This window comes from Oppia nitens, unplaced genomic scaffold (assembly GCF_028296485.1).
Source record: "Oppia nitens isolate AA-2021 unplaced genomic scaffold, nextdenovo-longstitch-racon4-pilon3 scaffold33_pilon_pilon_pilon, whole genome shotgun sequence".
NCBI lineage: Eukaryota > Metazoa > Arthropoda > Arachnida > Sarcoptiformes > Oppiidae > Oppia > Oppia nitens.
Window position 1 is genome coordinate 332953 of NW_026533214.1, and position 14548 is coordinate 347500.

A 14548-nucleotide genomic window follows, 5' to 3' on the forward strand; every position below is an offset into this window, starting at 1 on the left:
ATTTTAGTAATTTTTTTTTATAAATTTTCTATTAATAATTTTCTAGTAATTTTCTAGTAATTTTCTATTAATTTTCTAATAATTTTCTATTTAAAATTTTCTAATAATTTTTTAGTAATAATTTTCTATTAATTTTCCTAATAATTTTCTAATAATTTTCTAATAATTTTCTAATAATTTTCTAATAATTTTCTAATAATTTTCTAATAATTTTCTAATAATTTTCTAATAATTTTCTAATAATTTTCTAATAATTTTCTAATAATTTTCTAATAATTTTCTAATAATTTTCTAATAATTTTCTAATAATTTCCTATTAAATTTTCTAATAATTTTCTATTAAATTTTCTAATAATTTTCTTTTAAATTTTCTAATAATTTTCTATTAAATTTTCTAATAATTTTCTATTTTACTATTAATTATTTATATTATATATACAGTATATGAAAATAAATTGTCAATCAAATGTGTTTTGTTAATAATAATAATAATAATAAACACAAACCGGGATTAATATGAAACGGGTCGAGCATTTCATGTGGATTATCGATAAACACATGGGTATTATTAGCAAATTTTGTACAATAACTGCCATCACTAGTTGATCCACTGGTGCACTCGTAATCCATGTCATTGTTGGTATTGGTGTTTATGTTGGCGGCCAGTAATGTCTTGTTTACTACCGGTAGGTCCATCATCACAATGGTATGTAATGGTCGGGTAGGTTATAGTCTACTGACACCAACAAAAAAATCTATTTATAGGATAAGCATTTACACATAAAAAATATATATAATAAATTGGTTAGTGATTTATAATAGCTAATGTTTTCGGGGATATTATAAACTAATAAATACTGTATATATATATATAAATAATAATAATACTGTATATATTACTATAATTTAATATATATATATATAAATAAATTAATTAATTAGTTATTAAAATTTTTTTTAAAAAATCTATATTAAGTTTTTAAATATTTAATAATGTTATATTATATGTATTTTTTAAATATTAATATTATTAGTAAAAAATCTCTATAAAATTATTATTAAAAAAAATTAAATTAAATAAATATCTATTATTATAAAATGTTTTCTTAAAAATTATAAATAAAATAAATTTTTTTAGTCTATTTATATATTATCTTAAATACTTATAAAAATGGGGGAGAAATTAAGGTATCTAATAATTTATTGGGAATTAAAAGCTATAAAAGTCTAGTAAATAGACATGAAATACGGTATTATAAGATTAAATATTTATTTTATTTTTTTTTGAAAAATAAATTTAAACTATATTTTGTTTATCAACAAAAATTAAAAAAATATAGACAGATATTTATAAACATTTTATTTCTAATATTATAATATACTTATATAAATAAATTATGTAATACTTATTGACTTTTTTTCAATGAAATAAAATTATTCTTATTATTATTAATACTAATATTATAGTAAATTTTTTTATTTATCTATATATTTATAGTATATTCAAATAAAAAGTAAATGTTATTTATTTTTTTAATAATACTTAATCATTCATTCATAAAATTACATTAAAGTTTTTTTATTAGTTTATAATTTAATATTAATAATTTAATAGTATATAATTTTTTTTGTATATTTATATTTTAAAAAATTTTTAGTTTAGAAAAATAGCTAATATTTTATTTTTTTTAAATAAATTATTTAAAAAATTTATTATTCAATTAAATTAATTATGTTTTATGTTTTAGAGAGAGAAAAAACATAAATTAAATAATTTAACACTATTAGTATATTTTTACTAAAAAAAACTAAATAAATAATAATTTAAAACGATATTTATCATTGTCAAATAAATTTATATAATAATTTTTTTTTTAAAAATAATAAAAACATGCACATGTAATGCATATGCATATATGCCTCTAAACAATATACATATGTTTTTCAATTTATTTAAAACTTATTATTTAATTTATTTAAACTCATATATAAATACTGTATTATACAATACAAAATTGTTTATACAATATAGTTGTGTGAAATATTTTTATATAAAAACATATGTGTTTTGTTGTGTAATGTGTGTTTAGACATAACATTTTTAAATACATAATATTATTTAAATAATTTAAATATAGATTTATGTCTAGATATTATACACAAACACATAGACACATACACACTAACACACATATACTAAATAGGATACAATTAATTATATGATGACAAATATTTATGTGTATATATAAATAATATAGAAAACTATACATGTATATTGTATTAAAGTAAAAATTTTGTATATACTATATATAATACATGTGTATATATACTGTATATCAAATGCATTATTTAATTGTACACTTTATATATATATATTATTTTTAGTGACAAATAACTATTCAACAAAAAAATATATGTTAAAATAAGAAAATATAGTAACAATAACAATTGTACAATAAATTAAATATTCACATTTTTATTTTTATTTTTATACTATACATACATACACACACACACACACACACACACACACACAATGTTTACATTGTAATACAGTATATTTGTTAAAGTATATCAATATATAAAAAAATAACATTATATTAAATACTATTATATATATATATATATATATATATATATATAAACAATTTACTATACATTTAATAGTTAACAAAACATTTTTAAAGGATATCACGTGACAACATTAGGAATATTCCTATTTATTATTATTATTATTATTATTATTATTAATCTATAAATTTATATTAAGTTACACATTATTGAATCTACACATTTGTATACTTGGTTTTTATTATTATTATTATTATTATTATATTAAACTTCCGCATGTATTATATTATTATTATATTTTTTGTGTTGTATATGTATGTGATTATGTAATATAATGGTAATGATTTTCATCAACAATATAGATGTGAGTGTATGTGTATGTGTATGTGTATGTGTATGTGTATGTGTATGTGTATGTGTATGTGTATGTGTATGTGTATGTGTATGTGTATGTGTATGTGTATGTGTATGTGTATGTGTATGTGTATGTGTATGTGTATGTGTATGTGTATGTGTATGTGTATGTGTATGTGTATGTGTATGTGTATGTGTATGTGTATGTGTATGTGTATGTGTATGTGTATGTGTATGTGTATGTGTATGTGTATGTGTATGTGTATGTGTATGTGTATGTGTATGTGTATGTGTATGTGTATGTGTATGTGTATGTGTATGTGTATGTGTATGTGTATGTGTATGTGTATGTGTATGTGTATGTGTATGTGTATGTGTATGTGTATGTGTATGTGTATGTGTATGTGTATGTGTATGTGTATGTGTATGTGTATGTGTATGTGTATGTGTATGTGTATGTGTATGTGTATGTGTATGTGTATGTGTATGTGTATGTGTATGTGTATGTGTATGTGTATGTGTATGTGTATGTGTATGTGTATGTGTATGTGTATGTGTGTTAATATGTTTTTTAACAAAAATAATAATAATAAATAAAATACAGTATAATAAAGTTAAAATTTATTTTTGTTGTGTTTGTTAATAATACCATATTATTTATATAGAAAAAATAATTAGCAGTTAATACTGTACTACTACTACTACTGTGTAGTAATTTTCATTAATATTAAAATTTTTATTTTATTATTTTTGTTTCACAGTCAAACATATACAGTACATGAATACAATATAACAATAAATAAAACTAAAAAAAAAAATAATATCAAGTAATGATAATAATAAAAACAGATTATTATTTTCCTCATCTATTCATTGTATTATTATTATTATTATATGCGAGTCATTTAATTTCATGAATTTTTTTTTACATATACAGTATATACACTTTATATATATATATTTTTTTTGTCATTTAAACTCATGTGACACGTATTTATAGTTATATAATATATATATGTATAATATATAGACTGTATATATATATTATAGTATTATAATATTAATCAATTGATATATATATATAACTAGTGAACTATTATATATATATATATATAGCTATTGTTGTTCAATACAATAATTTTTAACATAAGATATTATTGTATTTAAAAAATATAATAATAATAATAAAAATATATAAATTCAAATTAAAAAACACAATAGATATTGATATATATACAGTATATAATTATAATGTCTATGAGCTACTAATAGTTATATATAAAATTGTATTTATTTTTTTTTTGTAAAATATATTTTAATACAATCATTTGTATCACAAATAATAATAATAATAGTAGTATATACAGTAGTATTGATTTATTAAACTAATAATTATTTTTGTTTAAAAATAATAATAATTTTTTTTAAACTATTGTTGTTTTTGTTGTTAATTTTCCCAATAGTTTTTAATTAGTAGTTTTCTTAGAAATAATAATAATAATAATTTTAATTAAACAAAATTTGTAAATATTTTTCATTATTAATTACTATGAAATATATTATATATAAATATTATTTTGATTATTAATAATTTGTTATTTTAAACAATTAATTTTTAAAAAAAATAAAATCATTAATACAATTTTACTGTATATTTGTTATGTAATTTTATTTTTCTAAATTATTTTTTTATTTTTCAGATTTATATCGACAATAATACAGTATAACCTCTATTATCTTGTTTTGACTAAAATTGTTAGCTTTAGACTATCTCTCTAACCTTATCTTTAAAAACATCTATCAGTCAATTAATTGAGACAATAGAGAGAGAGAGAGAGAGAGAGAGAGAGAGAGAGAGAGAGAGAGAGAGAGAGAGCTGACAAATACAATATACTATTATTTTTTTTTTAAATACAACTGTTTATCAGTTAATGGCACACAAATTGTTAGCTTCAAAAAAAAAAAAACAAAACAAAACAAAATATTTAAACTAATACTGTATTTTGCGTTTGACTGATACAATTGAGATCTTATATGTAGTTTTTTTTACTTATACTGTATATATATATATACTTAAGTTTATATATATATAAAGTTAGATACAGTAGTAGTAGTAGTATATTGAGTGGGGGAGAGGGGTATGGGGTTCGATCCCAGGAGAGATTTATTTAATTGAATTGATAGGAATGGGAGATAAATATATATATATATATATATATATATATATATATATATATATATATATATATATATATATATATATATATATATATGTATATATATATACAGTATGTATATATATAACAAAAAAAAAGAGTTAATACGATATACAAAATAATAGTATAAAAATTAAGTGTAAATAAGTTTTTTTTTTTTGGTTGTTTAGTTGTGTGTTTAGTTTAGATATAAAATACAGTATACTATCTATACATTAGACTCTAGTGTATATAAGATTATAATAAAGAGAGAGAGAGAGAGAGAGAGAGAGAGAGAGAGAGAGAGAGAGAGAGAGAGAGAGAGAGAGAGAGAGAGAGAGAGAGAGAGAGAGAGAGAGAGAGAGAGAGAGAGAGAGAGAGAGAGAGAGAGAGAGAGAGAGAGAGAGAGAGAGAGAGAGAGAGAGAGAGAGAGAGAGAGAGAGAGAGAGAGAGAGTATTAACCGATTAATTAGACACTAAACTTATTGTATGTCTAATAAAATAATAATAATAATAAAATTTAAAAAAAACCTATTTATCGATTAGTAATAGACAATAATAATTATAATCGATAATTAAAAAATACTAATATTTTTTGTTAGTATTTTTTAATTAGTATTAATTTATATTATTATTATTACAAAATAAAATTCAAATCTTATAGATATTAATTTAAATATAAGTTTTAAAAAAAAATTAGTAATAAATCAAATTTTTGTTTGTCATAATAAACTTAATTAAAAATAAAAGTTATAATAAAATTATTTTATTTTATTTTTTGAAATTTTTTTTATATGTTTGTTTGTTATCTATTATATAATAGATTTGTTATGTGTTTTTTAACTAAAATAAAAGTAAAAACTTGTATTTATAGTTTTTATTTAGTCTACAAATTTATATTACAATTTATATTAAACTGGACATTACTTTACTAATACTATTAGAAATGTTTATCAGATTAATTATAACAATAGATAACAATTACAATTTGAAAATAATAAAATAAAATACACTGGTATTTGTTATTTATTTTTAATTACTAATAATGTAATTGTGTGTGACTTTAATATTAATTAATTGATTAAATTTTTTTTAAGCAATTTTTATTTTATTTTGTTGGGTAGTAGTAGTAGTAGTAGTAGTAGTAGTAGTGATAGTTTAAATTACTATAATATACAGTATTATTGTATATATTAAATGCAATAACTATATAATATTATTTTATTATATTTTTTATTTAATACATTTAACAACAAAATACTTTATACAAAATAGATGGATAAAATAAATTAAAATATAAAAATTAAAATATAAAAATATAAAAATGTTTATGAAAATTATACAAATATTATTATGTATTTTAGATAATAAGTTTACTATATATATATGTATATATATATCATAAACAGTATATATGCTAAACATACACAGTATATACCAGTATATTATATACCGTATATACTAATCAATCATATAAACTGTTAAAATGTTCAATATATACACTATATTTAAATTAATTAATATTAAAAAGTTTAATGACTGTTTCAATGTGTGTGTGTGTGTGTGTGTGTGTGTGTGTGTGTGTGTGTGTGTGTGTTATAACTTATAAGTGCAATTGACTTTAATTAAACAAATTAATCAATATSTATATCTATATAATCTAATATATTTAAACTAATATATCAATCAATCAATTAACACACAACTATCTATCTATATATACATGTATTTGTATTAGACATTGACTAATTGATAATTATCTCACCCAGTACCATTTTTTAATTTTTTTTAAATAATGCTAATTTTATTAAATTGTAAATTTTCTAATTAGGATTAGGATTATTAAATTTTATATACAGTATATATAAATATTGTATATTTAGATCATTGATAATTAATTAATATTATGTAAATACATATATCATTAATGTACTAATCATAAAACATTTTGTTTATTTTTTAAATATTTTTCATAATTATTTTTAATCTATACAAACAAACAAATAATTATTAATATATATATACTAACTATTAGTTATAATATTTACATTAGTAATAAATTTAATTTCTATGTATTTATTATTGATGATTATTATTATTATCACAATTATAATTAATGTCATAAAATATATTGTATATGAAACTGATGACAATGACATTTGATTTAATTAAATAAATAATTAATTAATTAATTGTATTTTTTTTATTGTTGTTGTGATTTTCATACAAAATTTTTGACATTTAATTTACTTGAAAATAATATTTACAATAAATTTTATTATGTTATACAATATATACTGCATATATATATATATATATATATATACAGTATATTACGGATCATTTAATTTTATTATTATTATTATTATTATTATTAGCATAATTAATGTTTGTATTAAACTTTTTATGTTTTTTGATTATTTTATATATACAGTAAATACTGTACAATAAATAATAGGATAGAAATAAAAATGTTTTTATAATGAAATTTTAATAATTAAATGCTATTTTTAATATTTTAAGTTTTTTTTAAGGGTATTATAAACTATATTTAGTACAATATTACACGTGTATAAAACAAAATAAAACTAAATTTATATATATATATATATTATTTCTAAGTTTTAGTTAGTTTTATATTTATAGATAGATTTTATATGAAATATATATAAATATATGAAAGTTTTTTGTATAAATATTTTAATAGCATTTTATTCAATTAGATTTAATACTGGAAAATATAAACTAGCAAATAAAATAAAACATTATGCAATTATAAATTTATTGACTTGAAATATATATATATATATATATATATATATATATATATATATATATATATATACAGTATATATAGTTACAAATAAATAATTAATTTTTTAATAAAAATTGATATAAAAATAAACTTAATCATATATATATAATCTTATAAATGTATTAATCAATTATTTAATAAATTTTATTATAAAAATGTTTATATATTTATATATAAATAGATATTGATTTCTAATTTGATTATATTTAATATTATTATAATAATTTATAAAATATATTTTAAATTATTAATTGTTTATTAAATAAAATGTTTTATTTTTTTTTTGTATAAATAAACATCAATTGTCTTAATTGTAATCTAAATATTTAATAATAATAGTAAATATTATTATTTTTTGTTTTAATATAAAAAAAGTAGACAAATATAAATTATAATATATTGAAAATTTGAATAATAAATTTTTATAATAAAATATACTGTAATATAAATATTTAATATTTGTATTTCATTAATAATAGTTATTTTTTGTTTTATTTTGTGTTTTATTATCTAATATTTTGTTTAAACAGTAATTTAATACAAAATAAAAACAACTAAAAAATTATATTTGTTTAACATAATTGAATATACAATATATACAGTATACTATATATATATATAATATTTTATATAAAAATAATAAAATAAAATCTATTTAACTAGATAAAATTATAAATAGCTAATTAATTCAAATATATATATATTTATTTATATTTCAAAAATAAAATAAAACATTATTCAATGGTTTATTAATTTATATATAATAAACAAATTTTTTTTTAAAATAATAGAAAGAAAAAATAAAAAAAAACTTTTTATTTTTACTTTCGTATAATAAATTTGTTAGTTTTATTGTAATTTTAATTTTTTAAAAAATTAACTTGAAAATTATTGAAAATTTATCAAGCACATATAATTTAAATTAATAATAATAATAAATAATAATAATAATAATTAAACAATACTTTCTATTATTTTTAACAATTTTTCTTATAATATAACAAACACATTGTTGTTATAAATAACTTTTAGTTTGTTTGACTAATTAACAATATATATATATATGCTTATATTATCAATAATAATAATAATAATTACATTGTTTATACATTAATAATACAATGATAATCATTGTCTAATTATTTGCTAAAACCTAAAAGTTAAGCACATTTTTACAAATGTTTTTATTAATTAATTAATTAATTAACTATACTATACTATAGTAACTGTATTATTACAATACTATTTAATTATATAATCTATAAATGTTTTTAATTGATAATTGTGGTATTTAACTATATATATATTTAAATATCCTAATAATAATAATAATAAATTTATAATTAAATAATAAATTACATCTAAAGTATTTAAAACTAATATAATTATTTTTTTTAAATAAATAAAAAATTGTTATATAAAACAATAACTATTTGTTTGATTTTTATTTGAATTTTTCTAATATGTTTACTAATACAGTAATAAAACTCATTTAATACTAATTGAAATTTTCAGTTTATTTTTATTTATAATAAAAACTTTTTTTTAATGTTGTTTTTTTTGTGTCTATTAACTCAGTATTAATGAAAAATTTATAACTAACTTATATAATAGTAAACAATATTAATTAAAATAGATTTAAACAAAAAATTATTTATAACATATTAGATATGTTTAATATTTTATTATATAAAATAAATTTTTAGACAAATTTATTATTAATTATATATTTACACTAAAATTACATTAGCAACATTAAACTTGTTTATTAAATATATATTAAACAAAATTATTTTTTTAAATGTTAGTAGGTAATTTAATTTTGTTTTATTTTTTTTAAAAAATTAATATCTAAAACATGTTATTGTATGCAAAAAAAATAATTATAATTAATATATCAGACAACTAATTGATTTATCAGATTTTAGTCTAAATTATAATTAAAAATCTATTTAAATAATATATTATATATTTAGTAAATATAATTAAAATTCAATATTTTTTTACTATAAAATTTATTATTAATTATTTATATATAAAAAACTATTTTACTGATAATTTTTTATAGAAAATATTTAATATATTTATTATAATTTAATAGTAGTAGATATATTTTTTAAAAAAATTGTTGTATTTTTTTAAATAAAATGCAAATTTTATTTTTTTAAAAGTAAGTAAATTGTTTTATGTTTAGATATGTTTATATTAAGAAAATAAAATATTTTTTAATATTTAAATAAATGTTATAAATTTAATAAAATTTTATTTTTATTATATTTATAAATATAATAATAAATTTACTATTCAAACATTACTAATAACTGTAACTATAATACTATTGTTATATCAATAAAATATTTTCATCTAAAATAATATAATTATAAAACAACAACAAAAAACAATAATTTTATTTAAATATTTTTAAAACACTTACTATATATAGTAGTAGTATATATTTAACAATAAATTGATTAGATTTGTATTGCATTTGTATTTTTATTATATATAAATATCAAAAAATTTTATACAAAAAAAATAATAATAATATAAAATATACTAAAAAAAAATTTTTTTTATTTGGATATCATATTTATGTTTAACAATACATRTATATATATWTTTTTCTTTCAATGTATGCTAACTATATATATATACAGTAAAATACAATACAATATTATTATTATTATTATTATGTATTATTTTACACCGCTATAGGCATATACTATATACAGTATATATATGTATAAAATAATCATATATTTTAGTAAAACTAAAAAATATATATAAATATATATATAAAAAAATAATAGCAAAAGTAAGTGTCAACTGATAAAATAATGTTTGAATTACTTTTAGTTTTAGTTTTTTTTTGTTGTTAGTGTGTATTTGCAATCACTTTATACATACAGACAATACAACAATAAAAAAAATTAGATCAACAATACATATAGAAAAATAAAATACAATAAATATATTGAGAAAATTGTCTAATATTTTGAGTGGGTGTGTATGTGTGTGTATATGTATGTGTGTGTATATGTATGTGTGTGTATATGTTTGTGTGTGTATATGTATGTGTGTGTATATGTATGTATGTTTGTGTAGTGTATGTATGTGTGTGTATATGTATATGTGTATATATGTATGTTTGTGTGTGTGTGTGTGTGTGTTAGTCACGTTATTTTATCAATCCTATCCTCCAAAAAATAAAATAATAAATAATAATATTTTTATAAATTTAAGTAAATAAGTAAATAATAGATTCAACAACAAAAAAACAATAATATCTAAAATATTATTTTAGCAGAAAATAAATAATAAAAATATTCTTAAAAAACAAAATTTTTTTGTTTTGTTTCTAAATAACTATAGATTTATATGAATATCGATAAACTTTACAGAATTATTATAGTTTTAACATTAGTCTAAATATTTTATTTATTTTTTTTTCAACAAAAAAAACTATTACTAAAATACCTGTCATTTATTTTGTTTACAATATATATATATACACTGTTTTGAGGCTATTATTATCGCAAAAATATTATATATAAAATCAAAATCAAAGAAAATTTCATATATATTCTGTATGACTGTCTGACTGTCTGTCAATTTATTCGCTTGACTTACGGGCAAAACTGTGTGAAAGATTTGTATGAGATATCATTGATCACTGATTTTTGTGATTATTTTTTTGTGTATGTATTTGTCTGTCTGTGTGTGTGTGTGTGTATGTATGTGTGTGTGTGTATGTATATGTATGTGTGTGTGTGTGTATTTATGTGTGTGCATATACTGTATGTATGTGTGTGTATGTATGTATGTATGTATATGTATGTATGTGTGTGTGTATGTATGTGTGTGTGTATATATGGGTGTGTATGTATGGGTGTTTATATGTGTCTATATGTAAGTGTGTGTATATGTTTGTATGTGTGTGTACATGTATGTGTATGTATATATGTGTTTATATATATTTGTGTGTATATATTTCTAGTGATATAATATACAGTTTATATCATATATATAATAATAATAATAATAATAAATATATTAAGTGTTAGCAGAATAAAAAAAATAGTTAAGAAAAATATAAAAAAGTGAATAAAAGATTTTTGTGTTTTGAAAAAAAAATATTTTACTTTAGTTTACAATTATTTTATTTTTTTTTTACTCTTTATGTTTGATGACATTAATACTTTAGGTATTAGACAGTATAATATCATATATATATATATATATATATATATATGATTTGGCAAAAAAATAAAATAAAATAATACAACATTAAAAACAAAACAAAAAAAATAATAATTCAATTTTTGATTTTTTTTTAAAAAAAACATATTTCATGAGTAAGTAAAGGGATTTAAAGTGAATATTCAGTTAACATAAATAAAAAGTTTTTTTTAATAAGTATTTTATGTCTTATATATGTATTATATGTGTATTAGATATTTGGATATAAAATATTTCAAACACATATACAACACATGTGTTTATAACATAAAAATCATTTTTAAAAAAAATATTTTATTTATTTAAATATAAATTTTATTATCTAAACTATTTTTTTCATGAAAATTTTCTAATATATATGTATATATATATAGTATATATAGTATATATAAATATACTACTAAATAAATGTAGCTAGGTTACTACTACTGCTACTATTACTACTAATACTTAAAAAAAATAAAAGTTATTTTTCATTAAAAATTACTTTATTTTATTTGTAATTTTTTTTTTAAAAAATAATTTTATTTTTTTTCTATTACTATTAGATATAATAATAAAAATTTATTAGTTACATTGTTTATCCTAGATAATTAATTATAGTTGATTTAAATAAAAATTTGATACAAATTTTTATTAATTTTGTTTTGACTAATAGTAGTATTAATTTTTTTTATTGTGAGTATATTTTATTATATTTCAATAGATATAAAATCTAATCAAAAAAATTTTTTTGTATATAAAATAGTGTAATTTTTTTGTGTAGGTGTATAATCTTGTTTGACGTATATATATAATATATATATATACATATAAACTAACTTAATCACATTGTATCTATATATATAAATTTATATAAATATTTATTTTTTAATTTGATTCAAATTAAACTATGATATTTATATTAATATAAATTTTAATACTATAATTCAAATTTATTGATAAAACAAAATAAATAAATAATATATTATATTCAAAAAAATAGATACTAAAATAAAATTAGTCTAATATAATAATAATAATAATAATATTTATGAAAATATATACGGATATAAATTTATTTTTAAATTTTTTTAACATTATATTTCTATATTAATAATAATTTTTTAAGTTAATAAAAAAAACTAAATATATATTTATAGTTATTATTATTATTATTATTTTATTCAATATTTATTTAATTGGCAAATATTTAATAATAATAATAATATTAAAATTGATTTTTTCCAGCTCTCAATAGTTGAGTATTATTGTTGAAAAAAATGTAATATAAAATAAACTATAAATTAAAAAATATAAATTTAAACTTATATTACAAAAAAAAAAAATTTTTTTAAAAGTACTAAACAAATATTTGTACTGGGTTACATAAAATATTTATTTATTTATTTATTTTATATCCTAGATTATATAACATTATTAAACATAATTTACATATATGTAAAATATTATATTTAATTTGTACTCTCAATTGTACAGAATATTTCAAAAAAAAAAATCAATTTAAATTGTGAAACAGTTTTTTTATTATTATATATTAAGTTTAAAGCAAATAGATATAAAATATTTAATTTAATATTTTTAAGCCTGGTAATTTTTTTACTTAAATGAATGGTACCTCAATTATGTTAAATTAAAAAAATAAAAAATATTCAAACAAAAAAATTACCAGGCTTAAAATTATAATAGTAATTTTTTCTATTTATATATTAATATATATTAAAAAATATTAATTCAATTAATATATATTTAAACAAAAATTTTTTTTTGATGGTATAATTTAATTAGTATTTTTAATATATTGTAATTTTATTCACACAACGATTATATATATATATATAGTTAGTCTCACATCAAATCCTAACAACACTAATCATACAAAAATTATTATTAAATTATTCAAAAAAAATTAAGTGAACAATGAAACAAAAATTGTATAATTAGACTAATAATAATAATAATAATAATAATCTAATTAACATTTTTATAAGTATAAGTATAAGCATATTATAAGTATTTATATAAAAATATATAAATTATATAAATTATTAATTTGTTAAACACTTACCTTAAAATTATTATTATTATTATTATTATTATTTAGTTGTTAGGGATTAAACTTATATATTAAATGCTAATTTTTATTTAATTATTTTTGTTGTTGTATTAATTAGCGTTTTTATAAATAAATATTTTTTAAAGATATTTTTTTAGTTGTAGATTAAAGTATTTAAAACGTAATTTTTATTTTTATTAATTTTTTTGTTTAAAGTAAAAACTTTGTTTTTTAAGTTTTTTTTACTACTAATATATTATTAGTATATTATATTTAAAAAACTTTTTTTAAAAAAATTAAAAAAACAATATTTAAACT

General features: G+C 15.9%; 2 protein-coding genes across 2 annotated transcripts in view; one reads left to right on the plus strand and one right to left on the minus strand.

Moving 5' to 3' along the window:
- Window positions 1-630, minus strand: part of LOC128956844 (uncharacterized) — a 16761-nt gene extending 16131 nt beyond the window's left edge. The window contains exon 1 of the mRNA XM_054302556.1: window positions 507-630. Coding sequence (XP_054158531.1) covers window positions 507-630 — 124 coding nt within the window. The remainder of the gene's footprint in view (window positions 1-506) is intronic.
- Window positions 629-14548, plus strand: part of LOC128956845 (uncharacterized) — a 26349-nt gene continuing 12429 nt past the window's right edge. The window contains exon 1 of the mRNA XM_054302557.1: window positions 629-706. Coding sequence (XP_054158532.1) covers window positions 629-706 — 78 coding nt within the window. The remainder of the gene's footprint in view (window positions 707-14548) is intronic.